At 41.4% G+C, this 22,762-nt stretch overlaps 1 protein-coding gene across 10 annotated transcripts in view; it reads right to left on the minus strand.

The window, feature by feature from the left end:
* Unc79 (unc-79 homolog, NALCN channel complex subunit) overlaps window positions 1–22,762 on the minus strand; it is a 241,101-nt gene that overhangs the window by 59,620 nt on the left and 158,719 nt on the right. For 5 of the 10 annotated variants that reach the window (XM_041633347.1, XM_041633346.1, XM_041633341.1 and 2 more), the window contains 5 exons: window positions 20,062–20,244; window positions 19,369–19,531; window positions 16,611–16,760; window positions 14,764–15,984; window positions 3,110–3,217 (listed from right to left, as the gene is read on the minus strand). In XM_041633347.1, coding sequence (XP_041489281.1) covers window positions 3,110–3,217; window positions 14,764–15,984; window positions 16,611–16,760; window positions 19,369–19,531; window positions 20,062–20,244 — 1,825 coding nt within the window. The remainder of the gene's footprint in view (window positions 1–3,109; window positions 3,218–14,763; window positions 15,985–16,610; window positions 16,761–19,368; window positions 19,532–20,061; window positions 20,245–22,762) is intronic. The other 5 variants (XM_041633349.1, XM_041633348.1, XM_041633344.1 and 2 more) reach the window with 3 other exon arrangements.

Below are 22,762 nucleotides of genomic sequence, written 5' to 3' on the forward strand. Positions count from 1 at the left end.
TATGAAGGAAATTAGGAGATGATTACTGGGGGTAATAAGTTTCCCATCGCACACACAGGCTCTATACATCCACACAGATCTTAACTGATTCTTTCTTAGTTATTAGTAATTTTTGATTACTTCTAATCAAGTGAAAAACTTAAGCTTTTCATTGTTCCCAGCGTCTCTGTGGTACAGGCAATAGTAGCACTCCTTGGCATTGATCTATCAACTATACATATTTACTCGGTTACCAGTGAATGCAATGTGTTTATTTGTGTTTGGTTTTTTTTTTTTTACTACTTATGTGCTCTGCCACATTCTAAAAAGGATTTAAAACAAACAGTGCTACCTTGAATCTAATCAAAAGCAATTGATATAAGCCAAAACATTTATTTCAAAGTCTGTACTGTTTCCAAGCTGTTTGAGCCCCCTGTCTACTATTTGGAAAATTGAGAAAACAATGGTAATGTTTTTGTTCTTCAACAACAACATTCTCAGCAACAAAAAGTTGTAAGCTCTTCCAAACCAGAGAATAAAAAGCACACTGCCAGTTGTGTGCTAACTTAGAAAGCCACCCTCGCCTTTGCTCCTGTTTCCCCTGTGAGACACTCAGTGCTTAAGCACCAGCCCAATGTGAGCACTCAATCTCAACAAGATGGCCGTAGGCCCAACCCCCAAGTCCCCAGATGCTGACAACTTGGGTTCACCTGCCCAACTCACTTGAAAGGGCAAATTTAGAAGCCAAAGTTCATGAACTGCACACCCTAGGAAGGAATACAGAGACCAGGCTGTCCACTAAACAGCCCTGGACAACTCTGAATGCTATGTATAGATGTCGCAGCATCTATACATGCTATGTATAGACGAGGCAGCAGCAGGCATGCAGTGAGACCATTTATAACATCGTTTCTGGTGTAGTCAGCATGCTCTTTGACTTATGGTGGTCACAGCAGGTTTAGGTACAAAACAATCAACTGGCAACTTGAGCAAGAAAGGGATGTGATGGGATTCGTGTGTCTTGGAGCCCATATTCACTAAATTTGTGGAAACAGCTAACCAACTGAACAGCAAATGATTGGTTTATTGATTGGCAAACTTTATAAGTTTGCAACTCACTTCAAAAGTAAAGCTTTAAAAAATTACAAAAAGCAGAAATATTCAGGGTTTTGAACCCAGCGCCTTGCACATGTTAGGCAAGCGCCTTCTGACTGAACTATGCATCCAGCTTAAGAGAATCTGAAAGTATTTAAAAAAATAAGTGGCATCTTTCAGACTCAGCTGAGGATATGAGACCTCGAGTGTTCACATAATCTCCCAGTTCTTAGGTTTGTTTTGGTTTGCAGTACTGGGGATGGAACCCAGAGCCCCCGCAAGCCAGGCAAGGGCTCTACCAATGAACTACATTCCCAGTCTCTCAACTGATTCTAAAGACTGCAGAATTCCTGAGAGCAAAAACCCCAGTGGATGAGGTTTCTGGCATTCGCCTCCAAGAGCACACCACCAAATTCTATGATGAATGCTTTTCATGACAAGGGCAGGAAAGATGGAGACTAATGTGCTAACCTCTCCCCCAAAGTCCTAGCTCAGTTATGACTAGGAGATCCTGACCCCCTTGACACACTGGAATTAGAGCCATTTAACCATTCTGGCCATTTTAAATCATGCTATGTAGAGTTCTAAGGGGGAATGCAGAGTCTTTTTGTTTTTAAAGGTGACTCATACAAATAAAGAAGAGAAAATGATCAATTGCGATTTGTCAAGTTATCACATGTTCTTCATGATAAAAAATAAATAAAAATATTTAGCTTTAGAACTAGCCATTCTATTTTGCAACCAAAGGCAAAAATATCTGTTGCTTAGAAACTATTTTTTAAAAATTTACAGTCTTACAATTGATTTAGAATTATTCAGAGACTGTGTAACCACTAAAAATAATATTGACTTGCTTCGACCCCCATCACTTGGTGGCTCTGTGACATTAGGCCAGCCATTTAGCCTTTCTCCTTTGTCTGCCATGCAGTGCTCATGTAAGGAGTGGATCTCGATCATGCTGTGTATGACCCATTTGTCATGGTGGAGATATCAAATAAATACAGGAGGAAAATCAAATAAATGATATCTAGGACCACCATTAAGACTGTACTAATTCCTCCCTGAGGAAATGGGGGTCTTATTTATTCACTTGTGATCCACAATAACAAGCACAATGCCTGGCCCCCACCAGATACCCATGGAATAATGGATGAATAATGAATGAAAGAATGCACAAAGGTTTAAATGGTGACAATGATTCCTTTCCATACAACCAGACCAGCATTTACATTAAGATCTATATCTGGCTATCTGGCTTTTCAAAGCATCTGCCTTTCAACAGATGGTCCACAAATACTCAGTAACCCTTCAGGCAGCATATGGAACACAAATTTATCAGAGGTGAGAGAAAGAGCTCCAGAAAGTACACTTCTGTCTGGGTCACTGATTCCTCCCAAGAATGTCTCTTTGCTGAGCATCTCCTGACACCACTGAGCTGAGCAAACACCTTGATAGTACAGCAATGGAACTCACGTTTCTCATGATCAAAACCTAGCACCCAATAGCAGGGGGAAGTTTCAAAATACCTCATATAGGCTTTATAATGTGTTGGGCCATTTTTATTTTTCAGCCTAAAAAGAGCAGATTTAGTTGTGCCTATTGGGTCCTGAGACATTTATCTTGGATAACTCAGACAAAGCTGTGTCCAGGATGGAAGGTGACTCAGATGAAACCAATGAGTCCCAAGGAAGATTCTGTCATGATCAAAGCTTTGCCTGTGTCACATGAGCTCTGTGTTCTATGCTCAGGTTAGAAGTGATGTTTACTTTGTTGAATGATGTAATTTTGTATTTCTTCTTTAATAAATTAGGGTTCTTGGACAATCCGTGCCCATATGATGAATCCAATGTTTGCTGTATGGGCTACAGCAGGCCATCTACCCTCACGAGTTTCACAGAACACACAACACTGTGTCACTGAGGAAGCTAAGGCAGCATTTTTGTTTAAGTAGGAGGGCTAGCAAAATGGAAAGCAATGTGTATAGATCATGTCCCCAAAGTGACACACACAGAAACCGTCACTGAGAAACACTTACTTGATATTGACGAGTGGCTGCCTGTTTCGGGGGCACCTGCTTCTAATGTAGGGGCAGATGAAGATTCCCGTGGCATTTCCAATGTTGAAAGTCCTTTAGCAGACGGATCTACAAATGGAAATACTGTTTAAAGTTAAGGACAGTGGTGGAAAGTAATTGAAGAGCCTTCCCGGGTCTTTCCCCCTCTTATCTACCATGCCCGTTCAAATCTTTCGGCACTTTCTGCCTCTAGCGATTACCTTAGAGGGATTACATACATTCTACATCCCTTTCTGCACGTGCTGCTATGTCCCTAGGAGAATGAAGCTTGCATAGATGCAAAGCTAACGCTCAAAACATCCATGGTGCTAATTCTGAACCAGGAACTTCGTTGCTCTGTATTTGTTGCTTTTCATTTAATACCTACCAAGAGGTCAATATCCCATTCACCTATCTCAGCTTTTGTCTGAATGTTTCCTATTCTTCATTTACATCTCAATTTTCAGTAGATTTCACATCTAAGGAGGTTTCCAGGACGCTGTTTCCCTTCAAAACACTGGGTCAGGTGACCCTCTTATGGAGCAATTGACCTTAAAAATTTCCCAAACTTATCGCACTGTAAGGCTGTTACTTATTTGCCTATAAGAGTTACTAAGCTGGAAGCAATTTAAGAGCAGGACCTGTGTCTGCTAAGAAATAAATTGTCCTAAATGAGACTCTCAGTTTCTCTAGAGCAGTGGTTCTCAACCTTTCTAATGCTGTAACCGTTTAATACAGTTCCTCAGGTTATGGTGATCCCCAACCATAAAATTATTTCATTGCAGGGCTGGAGAGATGGCTCAGTGGTTAAGAGCATTGCCTGCTCTTCCAAAGGTCCTGAGTTCAATTCCCAGCAACCACATGGTGGCTCACAACCATCTGTAAAGAGGTCTGGCGCCCTCTTCTGGCCTTCAGGCATACAGACAGAATATTGTATACATAATAAATAAATAAATAAATATTTAAAAAAAATTATTTCATTGCAGAAGAGGAGTGGATATGGGGCACAGGAGAGGTGAGGAAGAAAGACTGGGAGGAGAGAAGGGAAGAGAAACTGCAGCTGCGATGTAACATATGAAAGGAGAATAAAGAAAAAGAAAACATTATTTTGTTGATAGTTCATAACCATAATTTGCTTCTGTTATGAATGGTAACGTAAATATCTGATATGCAGGATGTCTGATACACACAAAGGGATTGTGACTCACAGGTTGAGAACCACTGCACGACCTCTGTTTTGTTTACTTCTATTTTATAAATGTCCTTTTCAATGTGATGTATGTTATGCATATAATATTGTCTCATTAATCTATCAACACTGGGAAGTAAGCCCTTCTATGGCATTCGAGATGACTGCACAGTAACCTCAACATTTCTGAGAGGGTTTTCATGTCGAACCTACAATTCTGTACAGCAGCACTGGGCAAAGAACACACTGAGCCTCTGGATGGCTCGGAGTTGCCAATGTGGGTTTCCATGACTGCACCGTGCTGTGAGTGAGAGGCAGCCATATTAAGTGGCTTCAAGCTCTTAAACTCAAAATGTACCATCTCATCTTTTTCATAATGCCAACTGCTTCTTGCCACAGAGCAATCTATATTTTATAATTAATGTCTGTGTCTCCAACACTAGATGGCATCAAACCTGTTAAGGCATCAGATACAAAAGGTCCCAGAACAGAGACTGGGACAAAGTTTCGGGAAAATGGCTTTGGAACATTGACTTTTCAGTTTTTGAGGTTTTTCTTATACATAGATATGGTTGCCATATTAATAACTTTGTGTGTGTTCTGTATGTACATGTTCACGAGGATGTTTGTAGGTGTGCCGGAGTTTGATGCTGAGTATTCCTTGCTCACTCTCTACATGTTTTCTCTCACTGAACCTGAAACTCGTAGATTCACAAAGCTGGCTGACTAATGAGTTGCAGGGATCTGTCTGTCTATGCCCCACACTGCCCTGACCCCCAAACAGTAGGGCCACGGGCAGTGCACTGACTTTCTTGACGCATGCACGGCTGCTAGTTATCCAAACTCATTCCTCATGCCTGCTTGACATGCAGTTTGTCAACTGAGTCAAATCACCACTAAGAACTTCGGGTTTTCTTTCTGTAGATTTCTTTATTTGGTGTGTGCATGCATGCGTGTGTGCATGCATGTGTGTGTACAGGTACCTCCAGAGGTCAGGAGAGGGTACTGGATCCCCTGGCTGGTGCTGGAGTCCCCCAAGAGCTGGGATCCACACTCAGGTCCTCTCTATGAGCAGTACACACTCTCACCGCTGAGCCGCTGCTCCAGCACCTCCCCCCAGTAACTTTATGGTAACAAAACAGCATTAATTGCCATACAGTTTCCCAAACACTCCTGACAGTGAGTAACCATTTGAAGTCACTTTGGTCACCAAGATAAAAATGTTAGGTATTGTTTTTCTATAGTGCAAAATGAGAAAGGTTACATAAGTGCCTCTCTTGCCCTATTGGCCTGCCTTCTCTGTGTGCTACAGCCATGGATTGTGGTCCGCCAATAATATGAAATGAGGAAAATGAAATTAATCTTCAAGAATCCACTGGAAGTTCATTGTGACATTTTAGGTTTTGGGTGTGTGCCCTGAGTCTTTGCTGTACTTTTAACCTTTAAGAAACAGTACTGGATGACAGTTACTGATGTCCTAGTCTGCACAAATCCTTTAGACTAGGCCATCTTTCCTTAGTTCTCAATCATTTTTTGAAGCTTCTCATCTATATACAATTTAAAGCTAGCATTTGAAAAGAGCTGTACACTTATTTTCAACACATCTGCTCTCAGTTTTCTAGAGTCGTGTGCAGAAGAGTCAGTGACTCCATCTAGTCACATGTACCAGTGCTCTCTTAGTCTCTTTAGATATAATCAGAAAACAAGCAAAACAAAAATACTGCATTGATGTAGGAAGTCCTTCTGTATATGTGTTGCTTTTGTTGGTTAATGAATAAAGAAACTGCTTTGGCCTGTGATAGGGCAGAGTGGAGCTAGGCGGGAAATGTAAACTGGATGCTGGGAGAAAGAAGGCGGAGTCAGTGAGACATCATGTAGCCACCACAGGACACAAACACACAGGAACCTTGCCAGCAAGCCACAAGCCTCATGGTAAAATATTAAATAACAGAAATGGGTTAATTTAAGATGTAAGAGCTAGCTAAAATATGCTTAAGCTATTGGTCAAACAGTATTGCAATTAATATAGTTTTGTGTATTTATTTCAGGTCTGGGCAGCCGGGAACAAAGGAGCAGCCTCTGCCCTACACTGCATCACAGAACTTTGATTTCATTTGATAGGGTGAGACATGTGTAAAAGTGAATAAATTTTTCTATGTTGAGGTAACAGTAGAGACAGGAAAGAGAAGCAGATGCCAGCTGGGGGATTTGCGTGGCTAAGCTCAGGGCAGGCATCATTGGTGTGAGCAGATGAGAAAGTACATCAAGCAAGTATTGGGGCACTTAAGCCTTGGAGAACAGCAGGTTGAGGCCCTAAGCTAAGAGAGCGTAGGGGGTAGCCAAGAAATGGCAAGAGGCCAGTGTGGCCATGTGGAGTTTGTGGAGAAAGCAATGAAAATGAAGGGAGAGGACTGATGTGGGATTTCCTTCTATATGCTGTGATTACCATTAATGAATAAAGAAATTGTCTTTAAGAAGTTGATAGGGCAGAACTTAGGTAGGGCAGAACTAAATGGCATGCTGGGAGAAAGGAGGCAGAGTCAGAGAGAAGTCATGTAGCCCCACTGGAGCTGGACAGAACTTTATCCAGAAAGCCACAGCCTCATGGTGATACACAGATTAATTAATTAAATTAAGATATAAAAGTTAGCCAATAAGAAGCTAGAGCTAATGGGCCAAACAGTGTTTTAAATAATATAGTTTCTGTGTGATTATTTCGGGGCTAAGCAGCTGGGAACCAACAAGTGGTCCCTTCCCTCCAACAAATTGGAACCAACGTGGTTGACTAAATTTGCGTAAAACCCGAGAGCACTTAAAAAGGAATCCTAGACACAAAAGAACAGAGTTAAGCATGGTTTGGTAGCATCATTTTCTTGGATGGGCTTTGTTTGCTAGAAGCAAGCAGAGGCATGGCTCCTTTAATAGAGGTTTTCCTGATTCAGCCAAAGCAGAAAAATAAGGCATGGTTTTGAAATGCTGGCTTTCTGAGCTGTGCAGCCAGCGCAAACTCAGACGAGGTCTGGCTATCAAGCATTTAAGTGAGTTTTGTGAGCAGAGTGCTCAACTGCTTATTGGCTTGACAAAGACCCGCTGTATACTTGGAACTGGGGTGGTGTGCACAACTTGCAGAGGCAGTGGCTCGACATAGACCCGCTGCATACTTGGAACTGGGGCAATATGCACGGCTTTCAGAAGTGGTGAACGGACCTCTTCCACCATGTTGGACTGGCAAAACAAGCAGGCGAGGCCATATTTGACCTAGTAATGGTGCACCTTAAGTTCATAAGAAAAGTTTAGCATTTTAACAAGTGCTTCTGGACAGTAACAAATTACAGATGCACAACAGGACAGATTCAGACATAAACGAGACACAATGTTTAAAAGAAAATGTACACGGGCTTGGGAGAGAGAAGAAAAAGAGTAAAGAGACAGTAAATGTAATATAAAAGAGTACAGACAGTAATAGATTAAAGGAGTAAAGATAATAAAATAAATATTAAAAAGTAATAGAGAAAGAATAATAAACCACATGACAATGGAAAATTCGCAGAGAGTCTGGATTATGTATACTATTGTGTTTCTTTGAATTTTTTGACTGTGAAGGAGCTAAGTACAGAGAGACATTTCATTGTATGGACTTCTAAAGTATATTATAAAAGTATCTTGACTTTAGAATTTGGGTCTAAGGATATGTTGCTTTGGAAAAGAGGTTTTTCCTTTGTTTCCACAGAGTATGGGAACCTGTGGAATCCTTCCAGATTAATGTGGTTTGATGGACCAAAACCCCCTGAAAAGCCTTGAACACCTCTCAAAAATTACTTCTCCCAATAAACAGCAGGAAGAAGTTTAGACAGATCTATGCCCATATTCCCAAATATTGTCTATAAATGTTTGTTTACAATTAAGAAGGGATATGCTATAGAGATTTGCATTGGTATGGATCTTGGTTTATTGATACAAATTTAAGATCAATTTTGTTCTATGTATATTTCTGCTCTTGATTAAGGTACTGTGATTGTGCAGCTCATTTAAAAATGTAATGTATAATTAAGAAATATAGGTAAATAGATAATCATCTATAATAGTCAAGTGTGCAGTCATGTTAGTTAGATTTTCTAGATATACAGAAATGTATTTCAGATGGATAGGCATTCTTCAAATCTTTCAAAGACTACAGAATATGACATTTAAGATGTCTTAAGAACTTAGGACTTTTCATAACAATGAGACACATCTGCTCCTGGCAGCACCAATCTACTTCAAGAGGATGATGGGCATTGAAGAGGCTTCTTACAGAGTTTGTTAGCCATTTGGGCAAGAAACTGCTCTTTCCTGGCCTGCTTAATAGACTGGACATGCAAAACCCACAGAGAAATGACTGCTGAACTTGCTTAAAGGTGAGATGGTCCTGTAGGGTTCCTGCTTCATGAAAGAGTCTGCTAGACATTCTGCAGGACAACTGCCAATATAGGTGGAACTGTCTTTGAAATTTCCTGCTTCATGGAAAAGTTTGTTGGATACTATGGGCCTGTAGGCTGAAGATAGATGCCCCAACAGTACAGAAGAACTTTGGATGACTGTCCAGGCAGTGAGAAGTCTCTATCAATTCTGGAGTTTTGGAAGTTGCTTACAGTGCACTTTCTGTTTATTTAGGTAATATTATATATTTCTGGAGTCTTTGATGGAGTTGAAGAATTAGTTATAATTATAGTTTTCCTTAGTTATGATAAAAGGTAAAGTAGATATAAATATTGTAACAATAATTCTTACTTGATACCTGTTTGTTATATGTAATTTTACTATGTTAAAGTTAAAATGTTCCTTTTTTATTTAAACAGGAAAGGGGAAGTGATATGGGATTTCCCTCTGTATGTTGTGATTACCATTAATGAATAAAGAAACTGCCTTGGCCTGTTGATAGGGCAGAACTTAGGTAGGCAGGGAAAACCAAATGGCATGCTGAGAGAAAGGAGGCAGAATCAGACAGACGCCAGTTAGAATCTTTGCCAGTGAGCCACTGCGACGTGGCAATATACAGATTAATATAAATGGGTTAAAATAATTTAAGAGTTAGCCAATAAGAAGCAAGAGCTAATGGTCCAAGCAGTGTTTTACATAATACAGTTTCTGTGTGATTATTTAGGGGCTAAGTGGCTGGGAACAACCAAGCAGCCTCCTGCAACAGAGGACATGAGAACAGGGATGCTAGAGAAATCTTGAGGCATCTGAGGAATTCAGATTTTTACTACAAGGGATGTGGGAAGGCCCTGAAAGGACTTAAGCCAGGAAAATAAAAGAGACACTATTCTATTCTAAAGGATCACTCTGCCTATTGTATAGAGAGGAATGAAGGCCATGAAGGAAGGCAGTGGGAGATGAGTTAGGAGACAATAGCGGGTTTGCCAGATAGGAGGTATTGATCCTTGACCCAAAAGTCACTATAGAAATGGTAGGCATAAGAAGGTGGTGGTATATGTTACATCTTAGAGGAGATTGTAGTTGCCAGATGGAACTAATGATGCTCAGTTAAGGTTTAATTTCTGAGAACAGCAAGAGACCATTTTACAGCACGATTATGTCCTGTACAATGCAAGAGATGAGACTCCATGTTCCCAATTCTCCCTGAGCAAGCCCCTTTCACTGAGTGACTCTGACATCCCTGTACTAGGAGGAATGCATATTTCCCCTTGGTTTTTGGTTCAGTCATGCAATTTTCTTTCCCTGACAAGTGTTTACAGGCATTTTATGATGGTCCTGGTAAGACATTATAGTCAAGGTAAGATAGTCAAGTTAATAGTTATAGTCAAGTTATAGTCAAGTTATAGTCAAGTTAATACAACCTAGTGCTGCCTAGGATGGGAGAACCACAAATGAAGAATTGCCTTGATCAGAGTGACTTATAGGCATGCCTGTGGATCATTTTCTTGGATGCTAATTGATATACAAGGACCCAGACCACTATGGCAGTAGATCCCTAGGCAGGTTGGTTTAGGCTGTATGAGAAAGCTAGCCAAACATGAACCAGAGGGAGAGCAAGCCAACAAGCAACATTCCTCTGTGGTTTCTGCTTCAGTTCCTGTCCCAACTTCCATCAGTCATAAATTGTGACTTGGAAGTATAAGCTAAATTAACCCTTTCCTTTCCCAGGTTGATTTTGGCCATAATATCTTCTTATTGCAAAAACATGAAGCAAAACTACTTAATCTTTTATAAATGTTTGTACAATTGATCTTGCTCTCTGTGGCTATATAACAATAAGAATATCCCTATACTTTGTAGAATACATAGAAGGTTGGCAAGCAAGAGAAACAGAGCTTGGCTGCCCATCCAAGCTGGGTCTAGCTTAGTTCATCTTTAGATGTCCAAGACCCTCAGATAAAAGTATTGCTGTATGCTGGTGACTGTTGTGACATGACATTAGTACAGCAATGGGTACTAATAGTTGTCTCAGTAGATAAGATCACCAAGAAAGTAGGTGTCCCCAGAGGTGGGGAGAAGAGCAGGAATGCACTCCCTTGGGGAAATGAGGAAGAACCAACAGGAGAGACTGAGACTTAGTGATCAACGAATAGAAAAGGAAAGCCACTTTAAGTAGAAGTCATCAATTATGTTAAATATTGTAGCTATGCCAGAGGAGAAGCTTCAACAGTGACCATTGGATTTAGCAGTGAAGGTCCTTGGTGATTTTGAAAAATACAGTTTTGTTGTTGTAGTAGGGAAAAATGGAAGAAAAATATTCCAGAAGAAAACTGGAGAGAGAGCAATTGTTGGATGCCTGAGGTGGTTTGATTGACAAATGTCCCATTGGCTCATGTATTTGATCACTTGGTCCCCAGTCAGTGGTGCTGTTTGGGATGGGGTGGAACCTTGATGGAGGAAGTGCGTCCTTATGGCTTTGATGTTTTATAGCCTGGCTCCATGCCCTGTGCCCTTTCTCTCTGATTGCTGACTATAGATAAAATATGATTGGCCAGCTTCCTGCTGCCATTCCCATGCCATGCCTTCCCCACCATGATGGACTCTAACCCTCTGGAACCATGAGGCAGAATAAACTCTTTCTTCCTTTAGTAGCTTTGGGTCATAGTATTGTTATCACAGCAACGGAAAGCAAACCAAAACTGCCTTTATGAGCCTCTTTTTATTTTTAAGTAAAGAACAAAATAAGATTGTGTCTGTGTGCTCAAGTCAGAAGTTCTTTAAAAGAAACCATGGAGGGCAGAGGGTGGAGAATGTTCATGTATCCTGGGGTAGATAAGAGAAATGGGATCTTGGCAGGAAACCACGTGGTTGAATGTAAATGTCAGAGGAGAAGGCAGGTGTGGTTGGGAAGCATATAAATGAAGCAGAAAATTCCTTATGATCGTGTCAGTCAGGAAGAGGTCTTGACATTTGAGGAGAAAAGCAGCTATGAAATAGCCAAGTAGGAGAATGAAGTGTGGATCTGGAAAATACTGTATAATTGGTGGGTAACTTCCCAGTTACGGGTTGTCACCATGAGTTTAAAATGAAATATCCTACGTTACACATTTTTATCTAAACATATTCATCTGATTGGGGCATATGCTTGTGCACAGAGAGTTTGATTTCACGAAGGATGTATTCACTCAAGAATGTTTGGGAAAGGACGCCCAAGAGGATAGTCTTGAATTTAAGGTGAGAAGGAGAAAAGACAGGAAGTGGGAGATACTAAGGGACAGTAGGATCAATAAGTCCTGTGAGAAAGAGAAGAACTGGTAATCAAAGAACAGTGGACATCATTGAAATCTCAGGAAGGCTGGGGTTGTTGGTAATAAGTCTGTGATACAATTACAGCAATTAGTGGCTGAGTTAATCTCGAGGATGGAAAGGTACTGGAGAAGGCCAGTTCGAGAAACTGAGACGCCTGGGCATCAAAAGACATTAACACATATTACTGGAACAGCAAGAATTAACAGAACAGAACAGAACAGAACAGAACAGAACAGAACAGAACAGAACAGAACAGAACAGAACATGGGTGCTGATGGGGCCAAGAGTCAGGGAGTACTAATGAACAATGGGACTGTGTGTGTGATGGGCTGATAACAGCAGAATCAGAACCATGGGACTTAGAGATAAGGAAATTATGGCCTGGGGGCATGGTGAGTGTAAACAGCCCCTAATCCGTGCCCCCAGCCCAGTGGCAAATGGGCTTTCTGGAAGCTGCATCCTCAGGAAGTGCCAGGCTTCCATTAGGTTAGGAAGGTGATGGAAATAAGAGCTAGACAGAGAAAGACAGACAACGGGTTTTGCTAAGAGGAACCCAAGAATTTCTGGGGGTGTGGAGGGAGGTACATGAGAATTTTTCAGAATTTACGGCAGTCTAGTGAAACAGAAGAAGAGCATCCCAGCCTGCAGTGCGTGGGTCTTGTCACAGTGACTGACGCCAGCAGAGAGGTGGCCCTATCCTCTGGGCAATGAGCAAGTGAGAATATCAGTGGAGAGGATTCGGAAGAGGGCGTGTCTGGGCCTTTCTCACTCCCCTCTAGTAAAAGCAGAAAGCCTGACCCAGACACTGATTGTACGGGCCCCTCCTCCTTCTAGTGCTCCCAGTAGGGAAAGATCTGTATGTTTGTGGGAAGTGGAGGGCTAAAGAGCCAACTGACAGGGTAATTATCAAAAGTTAAACAATCATCTTCATATACTTTTCTCTTGTTCTGGGATCAAATGTATGACTACAAAAAAGAAAACCAGTTCTTCACTGGTATCTTGGGGAACAATTAAATATATGGGAAAATGAAGAAGCTAAAATGTATGCATATACTAATGTATCCTTTGAGTTACATTACAGCCTATTTATAATAAATGCCTATCATATACAACTCATTAGTCTCTTACCCTCCTATCATATACAGTTTCTGGATCAATTCTGTCCTGTACTCAAATGCAGCAATTTCCCCAGTCCCAAACAAGATAAAGATGTCCAAGTTTCCCTCAAACCCTTCTTAGTTGGTTAAGCTTTCCTGATGAGCTAAGACTCCACCCTGCCCAGATAGACCATGACCGGCTCCGAACATGCTAACGCTCACTCAGCATTTTTCAGTGTCCTTGAGGCAAACTGTTGTGTTCTATGGCTAGGAAAGAGCTAGAAACCCCTATAGATGTCAGGGAAGTGCAGGGGTCTGGGTATTTCTCTAAGCAGCTTCTTTGGAGTGGGAGACTGGGAGAAGCTGGACTAGGATGAGGCAGAAGGTCCAACATTGCCTTGCCAGCTTGTGCCACCTGGGGAAGGAGCACGACCTAAGAATTCACAGGCTGGACTCGTGGTCACCTCCACGGTCTTTGCCAGTTCTCAATGGTCTCTGGTTTCCAAGCAGACTGAAATAATTGTAGTTTTTCTCACGTTCTTTAATCACTGCCATGATTCAGTTGAGGAGGAGGAAGCACCTCCATCAGGGTTAATGTGACAGGAGACTTGTTTGGCATGAGTGAGGTGACCAACAGAAAGCCAATTTTTATACAACATCTTCTAAAAATTGTGCCTCAAAGAAAACACAGCAAGTGACACTTAAGACCGGAAACGCAGCAGGTGGCGTCTGTGGGTCAGAGTCCAGATTGTACCTGGAAACTGTGCTGACCAATCTACCTAACCCCTAAATGATTATTCAACAGTTCATTTACTCTGCACTTGGACTACATAGTTCACTAACATAAACAGAGTGTGATGGCTGATTTTGGTCGCAGCTTTACATTACCTACCTAAGAAGAGGAAGTGGCAATTACATGCCAATGGAACAACTGCCTCCATTAGATTAGCCTGTGGGCATGCCTGTAGGCATTTCCCTAATTACTAATTGTTGTAGGAGGACTCAGTCTACTATGGGCACTGCAAATCAGAAGGCAGGCCTGGGCTATTTAAGAAAGGTAGCTAAGCCTGGAAGCAAGCCAGTAATTTAGTAAGCTCCTCTCCATGGTCTCTGCTTCAGTTCCTGCCTCCTGATGCCTACCTTGAATTGTCGCCCCGACTTCCCCCAATGATGGATTGTGACCTGGAAGTATAAGGTGAAATAAGCCCTTTCCTCCCCAAGTTGTTTTCAGACAGTGTTTAATCACAGAAACAAAAAGCAAATTATAACAAGAGAGGGGAAAAAACGAAAGCAAAAACATAATTCAAAATTAATTATTTGTTGCTTTAGGGAAAGCCAAAGTTACTTTTGAAATATCTAGGTATCAATTAGCCATTGCCCACAACAGTCAAAGATTGATGGTAAAACTAGAAACAACAAACACGAAACACTGATGGAGTCAATACAGCCATATCAGAATCCAGTGCCCTGTGGTGACCAGGACGGATTCTGAGTGGTTAAGAAGCGGTTATAATGTCAGCCCCGACATTATAAGATTTCCAGTTTGGTGCATAGTTTGTGTCAAAACGCTACCAAGTAAGATGCACAAACCTGAAGGTCCGAAAGAAGAGAGACAGGCTTACCTGGGTCCTTCTGGTCACCCAGTTTGTCTAGAATGTTGAAGGAGATGTCGAGGTACTCTCTCTGGATAGCGCTGACGGCAATCTTCCTTTGTTTCCTCTGTCTGGGGACGATCTGAATCTTAAACTCTGATTCCTCAGCCCCATCCTCCTCTGCCTTCCTTTCAGGGTTCTGTTCTGTATCAGACTCAGTGCTTGAGTTGGGCTTCTCGCTTTCTATTGGACTCTCAGCATCTTCAGGAACTTTGAGGAGCACAGTTTTGGCCCCTGATGTTGGTGTCTGGCCTGCCTTCTCTCCAGCCGTGCCAAGGTCAGGGTTGTAGTCCACTGACATCTCGGGGACCGCAGGTGACTTCTGGAGGTGGTCTCGCTTCTGCTTTAGTGTTAGCGGACTGCCAGAGGCAAACTCTCTCAGCTCCTGTGACTTCGACAGCTCTTCAGAGTCGGTGAGCTCGTCCAGAGCTGTGATGGTCGAGTCGTCATTGCTCGCTGACTGGTGATTTCCTGAGTCCTTAGAGGAAAAGTCTTTGGAACAGTCCTCCACACTGACCTGCACAAGAGGAGTAGTGCTTAAGCTAAGGACAGAGGGCTGGCTGGGGATGGAGGGTGAGGAGGCAGCATTTTTACCCGAGGAACCATCATTCCCCTGGTTCATCATCTCATCTTCTTCATCACTTTCTACTATTCTGAGAGGCGGGAGAGGCTCAAATACAAGAGAGTCACTGTCAGATGTTGAGAGTATAGAGTGTTTCTCTGGTCCAGACGTTGAATCTGAGGACAAATCTATGAGATCAAAATCCTCTTTAGGGGCGGGCTTTCCCGGGGAGTCAACTCTCACTTCGAACGTCTCCATACAGTTCAACCTAACTTCTGGTATCACGGGCCTTCGTGTTTCTTGAAAACCTTCAGTCGCCGGATTCTTGGGGATTTCAGTACTGTCAGGCCTCGTAGCAGAATTCTGTCTAGAGCGTCCGTGGTGGTCATTTTGCCGTTGTGCAATATAAGCAGCTTGGGCAGGAGGCTTATCTATGTCACAGCGATCTATGCAGGACTTCCTACGATGCTCATCTAATGTAAACAAGAGGGAGTCTGCATTCCCTATATCAAGAGATTTTTGTTTAAAAGAGCGCAGCTTTTTTTTCTGAATGCTTTCTTCTCTCACACAGTGCAGAACGCTGTCTTGTAACGCACCAGTTTCTCTATATTCGGCCAGTTCTATTTCACCTGATCAAAACAGAAAGAGCTAGTACTATGTCCCTCTGAGAGTTTACCATTTCCCCTCATACTTGGGTACACAATTGGCACAAATTGTAATTACAATCCCAGCTCTACCAGAAGGGAAACATTTTCTGGCCATGTTTTTGTAAGATTCATTCTGATTTTAAGAATTGGGAAACTTGGGTACGAAAGAAACCCAAGTAGTGGCTTATGATTGGATTTCCAAAAATCAAGCTTGGAGGTAGCTCCTCAGCTCTGATAATCATTAGACATAAGAGAGGGATTTTTTTTTTGTTTGGTTTTGCTGGTTGGTTTTGTTTATTTTGTTTTGGTTTTTGGCTGAGGTAAGTCTAGGAACGTGTATTCAAATTGTGTGAAAGAGAAGCAAACATTTTGCAACAAATTAAATCAAGCAATGGCCCTTGAAGACAATCATGACATTAATGACATATCTGTCAACTCACGTATATATATAGATAAATGCGTGTATATATATACTGTTTGTGCATACATATATATAAAAATCAATAATATCAAAATATATGGTAACATAATAAAATTAAGATTTCACCCCAAACAAACAGTAGAGTACAACATTTCTGCATAAAATTACTAAGAGGAAAAATTCATACTTCTCTGAACATTCATTTCAACCGGCTGGTATTTCACCATTTTGCTGCCGCCTATCCTTTTCAATCTTGCAAAAAAAGTTTGAGACTCTTTATTGCAGGGTCCAGTAGGTGTATCATGAATATCAGATTCATCAAAAACACTATCTTCTTCTAATTGGGGAGAGAAAGCCAAAATTACACTTAGGAGGTTACTCTCTTAGGCTGTGTCTACACAAGCATTCAGTGAAAGCATTCAGGGCAGTCTAAGTGGTTTCAGCAGCAGCAGAATTTAGCTGTGGGTCTGTACTCCATCCAGATAATTCAGATCAGAACCACGCAACCTGTTACAAAGCTCCCCAACACCTTCTGAATGACAGCGGGCAGCACTATGAGAAACATCTCAGTGGTTCACAAGAGCCTTCCTCCCTGGGGAATGTGCCCATTATACTTAAAACCAAACGACACACAGATGCCAGAACTCTCTCCAGGAGTCTGGACATTGCTCAAGCTTGCCTGTGATTTTCATGCTAATTTGACAAGGAGGACATTGTGTGAGTGGGGTTTGATCCTTCTAAGATACATTTGCCTTCTTGGGATCTGGGAACTGGCATAGACACAGCCTAACAGTACATGCACCTTATGCTCCGTGAATGCAAAATACTGTACTCTACATTTGGTAATGAAACACACAGCACACAGAAAAAGCTTAGAGAAGCCACTGGTCATCTCAGAAGCTCCACGGATGATTATGGACTGAAAGAGTAAACAAAGGAAAAATAAAACAGAAAATCACATTTCTTCCTATTGTAAGAAGGCTCTTCTTTGAAACATTTATTGCATAACTGTAATAGATTTTATGGATCCCAAGGGGAAAAAACCTTTGGCTCTTGTCATCCTGGGTTCCACAGACAAGATGATTGCTTATTGCCCACTAAGCTTGCTTATAGGTCCTTTCTTCTGACTCTACTTGGCTGCTCTTGAGTCAAAACAATCCAAGTAACATATAAATGAAGAAAGAACCATCCTGCTACAAAACCTCAAGTTTACTACTTCCCAACGTTTCCTCCCTCATCCTTTCGAAAGGACAAGGCACATGTAACCAGTGATAGAGACCCGTGAAATGCACTTCACAGCACAGTAAATGAAACTGCCTGCTCTCTGAGGTGAGCATCCCTGCAACTGTAATGTTTGGGCTTTATGGATCCCTGCGGTGACAGGACGCCATCCCACCATGATGATGATGGTGAATCTAGATTTCTTGAGTCTGGGAAAATGTCAGTCCTAACGATTAAAGACCAGTATAATCCTGATGCGTGAGAGTCTATTGGTTAATGGAATACTAAGCAGTAAACATTAGTTGATGTCACCACAGAGATCTTTGGATTCAAATAAAAAACATTAACAATCAGAATGGATGCAAACCGCCATGTGAGTATACACAAAGATAAGACATTCTATCAAATTCCCATGTTTTGGGGGAAATGCATCAAAATGACCTTCTTTCTTTCTTTTTTTTTAAAAAATCTTTTTAAAATTAATTTCCTAAGCAAATGTCAATAGTGACTTGCATTTCATAATTTTGAAATAACTCCAAAAATGTATTGTGTCGCATGATAGCAATGGGAGGACATGAGCTGTCCCTTCTACCTAGGAAGTGATCTGGGCTTGGCCCTGTCCAGACACTGAGCACACTGAAAGCACCATAACTTAAATGAGTCTATGAAAATTTCCAGATACCTAAGCTGATGAACACCACACTCTTCAAGAAGGATTTGAACAGTTCCAGAGTGTTAGCTGATCCTCCATGTCATCTGACGCCAGCCAAGCACCATGGTCCTCAGAGTGACAAACAGTGGATCACTGGCCACTAGCCCAATGCCTTCCTCCAGTCACCCTACCAATTCAGACCCATCTAACGTTACAGGGTCAAAAGGCACTTGGCTTTCTCCTAAGATCAATTCAATGATGTCACCATTTTTGATTTCTAGTTATACTGTGACATTTATCAAAGATACAAACCTTGGCTCTCCATCTTTTACTTGTAATTTCACTCAATTTAGTATTTCGTTCTACTGCTGCCTTTGAGGGAAAGTTATCAATGAAAAAGCCATCAACATTGAAAATAATTTAAACTTCTACACAAAAGGCTCTTCATTTCCACTGCCTTCAATCATTCATACTGAATAATGAGGCTTGGGAAAGGCACTTCAGAAAATTGAGACTGAATTCAAAATCTGTGAGCATGAAGTTCAAGGGCAAACGAGGGACACTCAAATGATGATGCCACTGACTACCAACCCAGACAGGTCACGGCCCAAAGGCAAGATGTTTCCGGCATGTAATAGGAGGTTATAATAGCCCATTAATCAGATGGGAAAAATAGCATCCCCAATATTTACTATTATTTTGAGTTTCAGAAGTATGCCAACTGATTCTCCTGCACACTCAGTACAAAAGTAAAAGCAACAACATTCCTGAGATAGTTGAAAAATTAACCAACTAGGAAATGATGGTTTTGGCTTCATTAGAACATATGGTGGTCACTGGGTGGTGGTGGCGCACACCTTTAATCCCAGTATTCAGGAGGCAGAAGAAAACAGATTTCTATGAGTTTGAGGCCAGCCTGGTCTACAAGAGCTAGTTCCAGGAAAGCCCTCCCCCACAAAAAAGAATGTATGGGGGTGCTCCTCTACCTCCTTGGACAATGTAAAGACTGCTGTCTGGAAGCACATCATGTATCCCAGTTAAATTCAGGACAGAATTCTGTCTTGAGAAGTACCTTTTTCTTTCTCGCTGTATCTGCTTATGTTGCTGTTGTCACTGTACAAAGGTCCTGCCGTGGCATGGGGCTTGCAGCTATGGTATTGCGCATTGAGTGTATTGACTGTTATGTGAATCAGGTGCAGAAGGATCTTGCTGACATCACAGTCTCGGTATGGATACTGTGCAAAGGGGAGAAAACACAAGTGGTTATTCCAAAGGGTAAATCTTCCCAGGGATCTTACTGGGTAGTTTTCTTCTACTTCTCATGCACTAGAAAAAACGCACATACAAGTAACAACCCAGGTTCTGATCATAAGCTTGTTTTACAGGGTCCTCGTCTCTCCGTTCATCAAACCACTGGCAGCAGCGTGGGCTAGATCCCAGTGGATGCCTTAAAGAGCACTGATAACGTTACCTATAAATATAATTTTAAATATCACCTTTGTTTTCTAAATAGTCAAGACTTACATAAAATATGAGACTCTGAGCATAGAAATCACTGGTTGTTTTAAAAAACATTTGAAACCCTGTACTGCATTCCTTCCTGTTTCTTTTCCATTCTCATAACTTCACCTCGCAACACGGACTGCATCTCTTCTGAAGGTCTAACTGTCATCCCGTGGAATCCTCATCCGTTAGGGACCCTCCTAGCATCTTTGTGCTGTCTAAGAAGACCTTCCATCCCAGCAGAGGGAGCACAGTCACTCACCTTGTAAAGGATGACGAGCAAGGCCTTCAACCACATCTGCCTGATGTGAGGCTTTAAGGACCAGAGGGAGCAGCGAGGTGGCTGTTGGAAATAATGCCGTAGTTGAGGACAAGAGCAGTATTTGAGCACCTGGACCACGAGGGGGAGAAGGTGTTTGCCCAAGTTAATGTTATAGTCCATAACCTGAAATAGAAGAATATTAGTAACTGAAAGAAAACTATAAATATTAAGAAGAAAAAGGAAAAATTTGAGCCATCACAGAACACACAGAGGCACCTCACAAAATATCAATATGAACAGACAGTATACACAAAGGGGAAATGCCCAATCTCACAATAAATTTTAACACTTACAAACTGATAGTTTTTACCTAATCATCTATTTCATTATGTGTTAAAAATAAAATTGTATGTATTAAAATACCTATCATAACAACTAACTAAGACTAGGCTAGTCTGGGTGGAGACAAAACATTAACCATACAGAGAAATGAGATTGCCTGGTCACATCTGGCAGGGGTAAACAGTCGTATAATCTTCTAGAACAAATTGTTAGCAAAATTCAAAACTAGGAGAAAGTATATATCCTTTTTATCATGGCAACCAAGGGGATCTGAAGAACACAATCATTCAAGTGTTCCAAAATGTATGGGTAAAGGCATTCAGCACATGCCCCAAACTGAAAGTTATTCCTTCATTCAGCCATTAATTAAATATTATTTGTGCCAGGCATGGTGGCTCACACCTGCAGTTCCAGCACTCAGAAGGCTGAGACAGAAGGAATGTGAAGCCAGCCTGTTCTACATAGTGAATACTGGGTTACAGTGTGACATCCTGTATAAACAAGCAAAATAAGTAAAATAAATAAAACATTATTTGTATAAAAGTATACTTAAATGGGCAATAATGTACTCTCATACCTATGATAAAAACTTTATAATTATTAATTTTGTTTTTAAAAGTTATATGTATATCAGTATACATAATGTTATATATTTATAAACATTATATTAACATGTATATTAAAAATTGATTTTTTGGAGACAGGTCTCATGTAGCCCAGGCTAGCCTGCAGTTCATTATTCTCCTACTTTTGCCTTCTAAGGGCTGGGACTACAGGTATAGTGCGATCTTATCCACTTTATATATACAATTCTTTTGTTTGCTTGTTTTGCAAAACAGGGTTCCTCTGTGTAGCCCTGGCTGTCCTGGAACTCACTCTGTAGTCCTGGCTAGTGTCTCAAACTCAGAGATCCACATGTCTCTGCCTCTTACGTGCTGGAATTAAAGGTGTGCACTGCCATGCATGGTTAGACAGTTTTACAAAAAAAAAAAAATGTGCCAGGCCAGTGAGATGGCTCAGTCAGTGAAGGTGCTTGCTGCCAAGCCTGATGACCTGAGTGCAAACCTTGAAAACCACATGGTAGCACAAGAGAATCAACTTAGAAAGTTGCTCTCTGACCTTCACACGGCCCACAAAGATAGAGAGATGAATGTAAAAAAGGTTGTCAAAGTAAGCTTTAAAAAATATGCGGTGTAGTTACAAACAAACTGACTGAGAGAAGATCTTCACCAATCCCGCAACAGACAAAGGTCTGATCTCCAAAATATATAGAGAACTCAAGAAATTAGACTTTAAAATGCTAATTAACCCAATTAAAAAATGGGGCACTGAACTGAACAGAGAATTCTCAGCAGAAGAAGTTCAAATGGCCAAAAGACACTTAAGGTCATGCTCAACCTCCTTAGCGATCAGGGAAATGCAAATCAAAACAACTTTGAGATATCATCTTACACCTGTCAGAATGGCTAAAATAAAAAACTCCAATGATAGCCTTTGCTGGAGAGGCTGTGGAGGAAGGGGTACCCTCATCCATTGCTGGTGGGAATGCAATCTTGTGCAACCACTTTGGAAATCAGTGTTTCGGTTTCTCAGGAAATTGGGGATCAACCTACCCCTGGACCCAGCAATACCACTCCTGGGAATATACCCAAGAGATGCCCTATCATATGACAAGAGCATTTGTTCAACTATGTTCATAGCAGTATTATTTGTAATAGCCAGAACCTGGAAACAACCTAGATGCCCTTCAATGGAAGAATGGATGAAGAAAGTGTGGAATATATACACATTAGAGTACTACGCTGCGGTAAAAAACAAGGACTTCTCGAATTTTGCATGCAAATGGATGGAAATAGAAAACACTATCCTGAGTGAGGTAACCCACACCCAAAAAGATGAACATGGGATGTACTCACTCATAATTGGTTTCTAGCCATAAATAAGGGTCACGGAGTCTACAATTGGTGAACCTAAAGAAGCTAAATAAGAAGGTGAACCCAAGGAAAAACATATAGTTATCCTCTTAGCTATGGGAAGTAGACAAAATTGTCGGGGAGAAAATTGGGATCTTGGGGGTGGGTGGGATGGGGGTAAGGGGAGATGGGGAGAGAAAAGGGAGAAGGGGAGGATGGGGGGAACTTGGGGAAAAAGGATGATTGGGATAAAGGAAGGTTGGATAGGGGAGCACGGAAGCACAATTCTTAGTTAAGGGAGCCACCTTAGGGTTGGCAAGAGACTTGACCCTAGAGTGGCTCCCAGGAGCCCAAGGCGATGTCCCCAGTTAGTTCCTTGGGCAGCTGAGGATAGGGAACCTGAAATGACCCTATCCTATAGCAATACTGACGAATATCTTGCATAT

Source organism: Microtus oregoni, unplaced genomic scaffold (assembly GCF_018167655.1).
Source record: "Microtus oregoni isolate MIOR12 unplaced genomic scaffold, Mior012 000043F_ref0000047, whole genome shotgun sequence".
NCBI classification, from domain to species: domain Eukaryota; kingdom Metazoa; phylum Chordata; class Mammalia; order Rodentia; family Cricetidae; genus Microtus; species Microtus oregoni.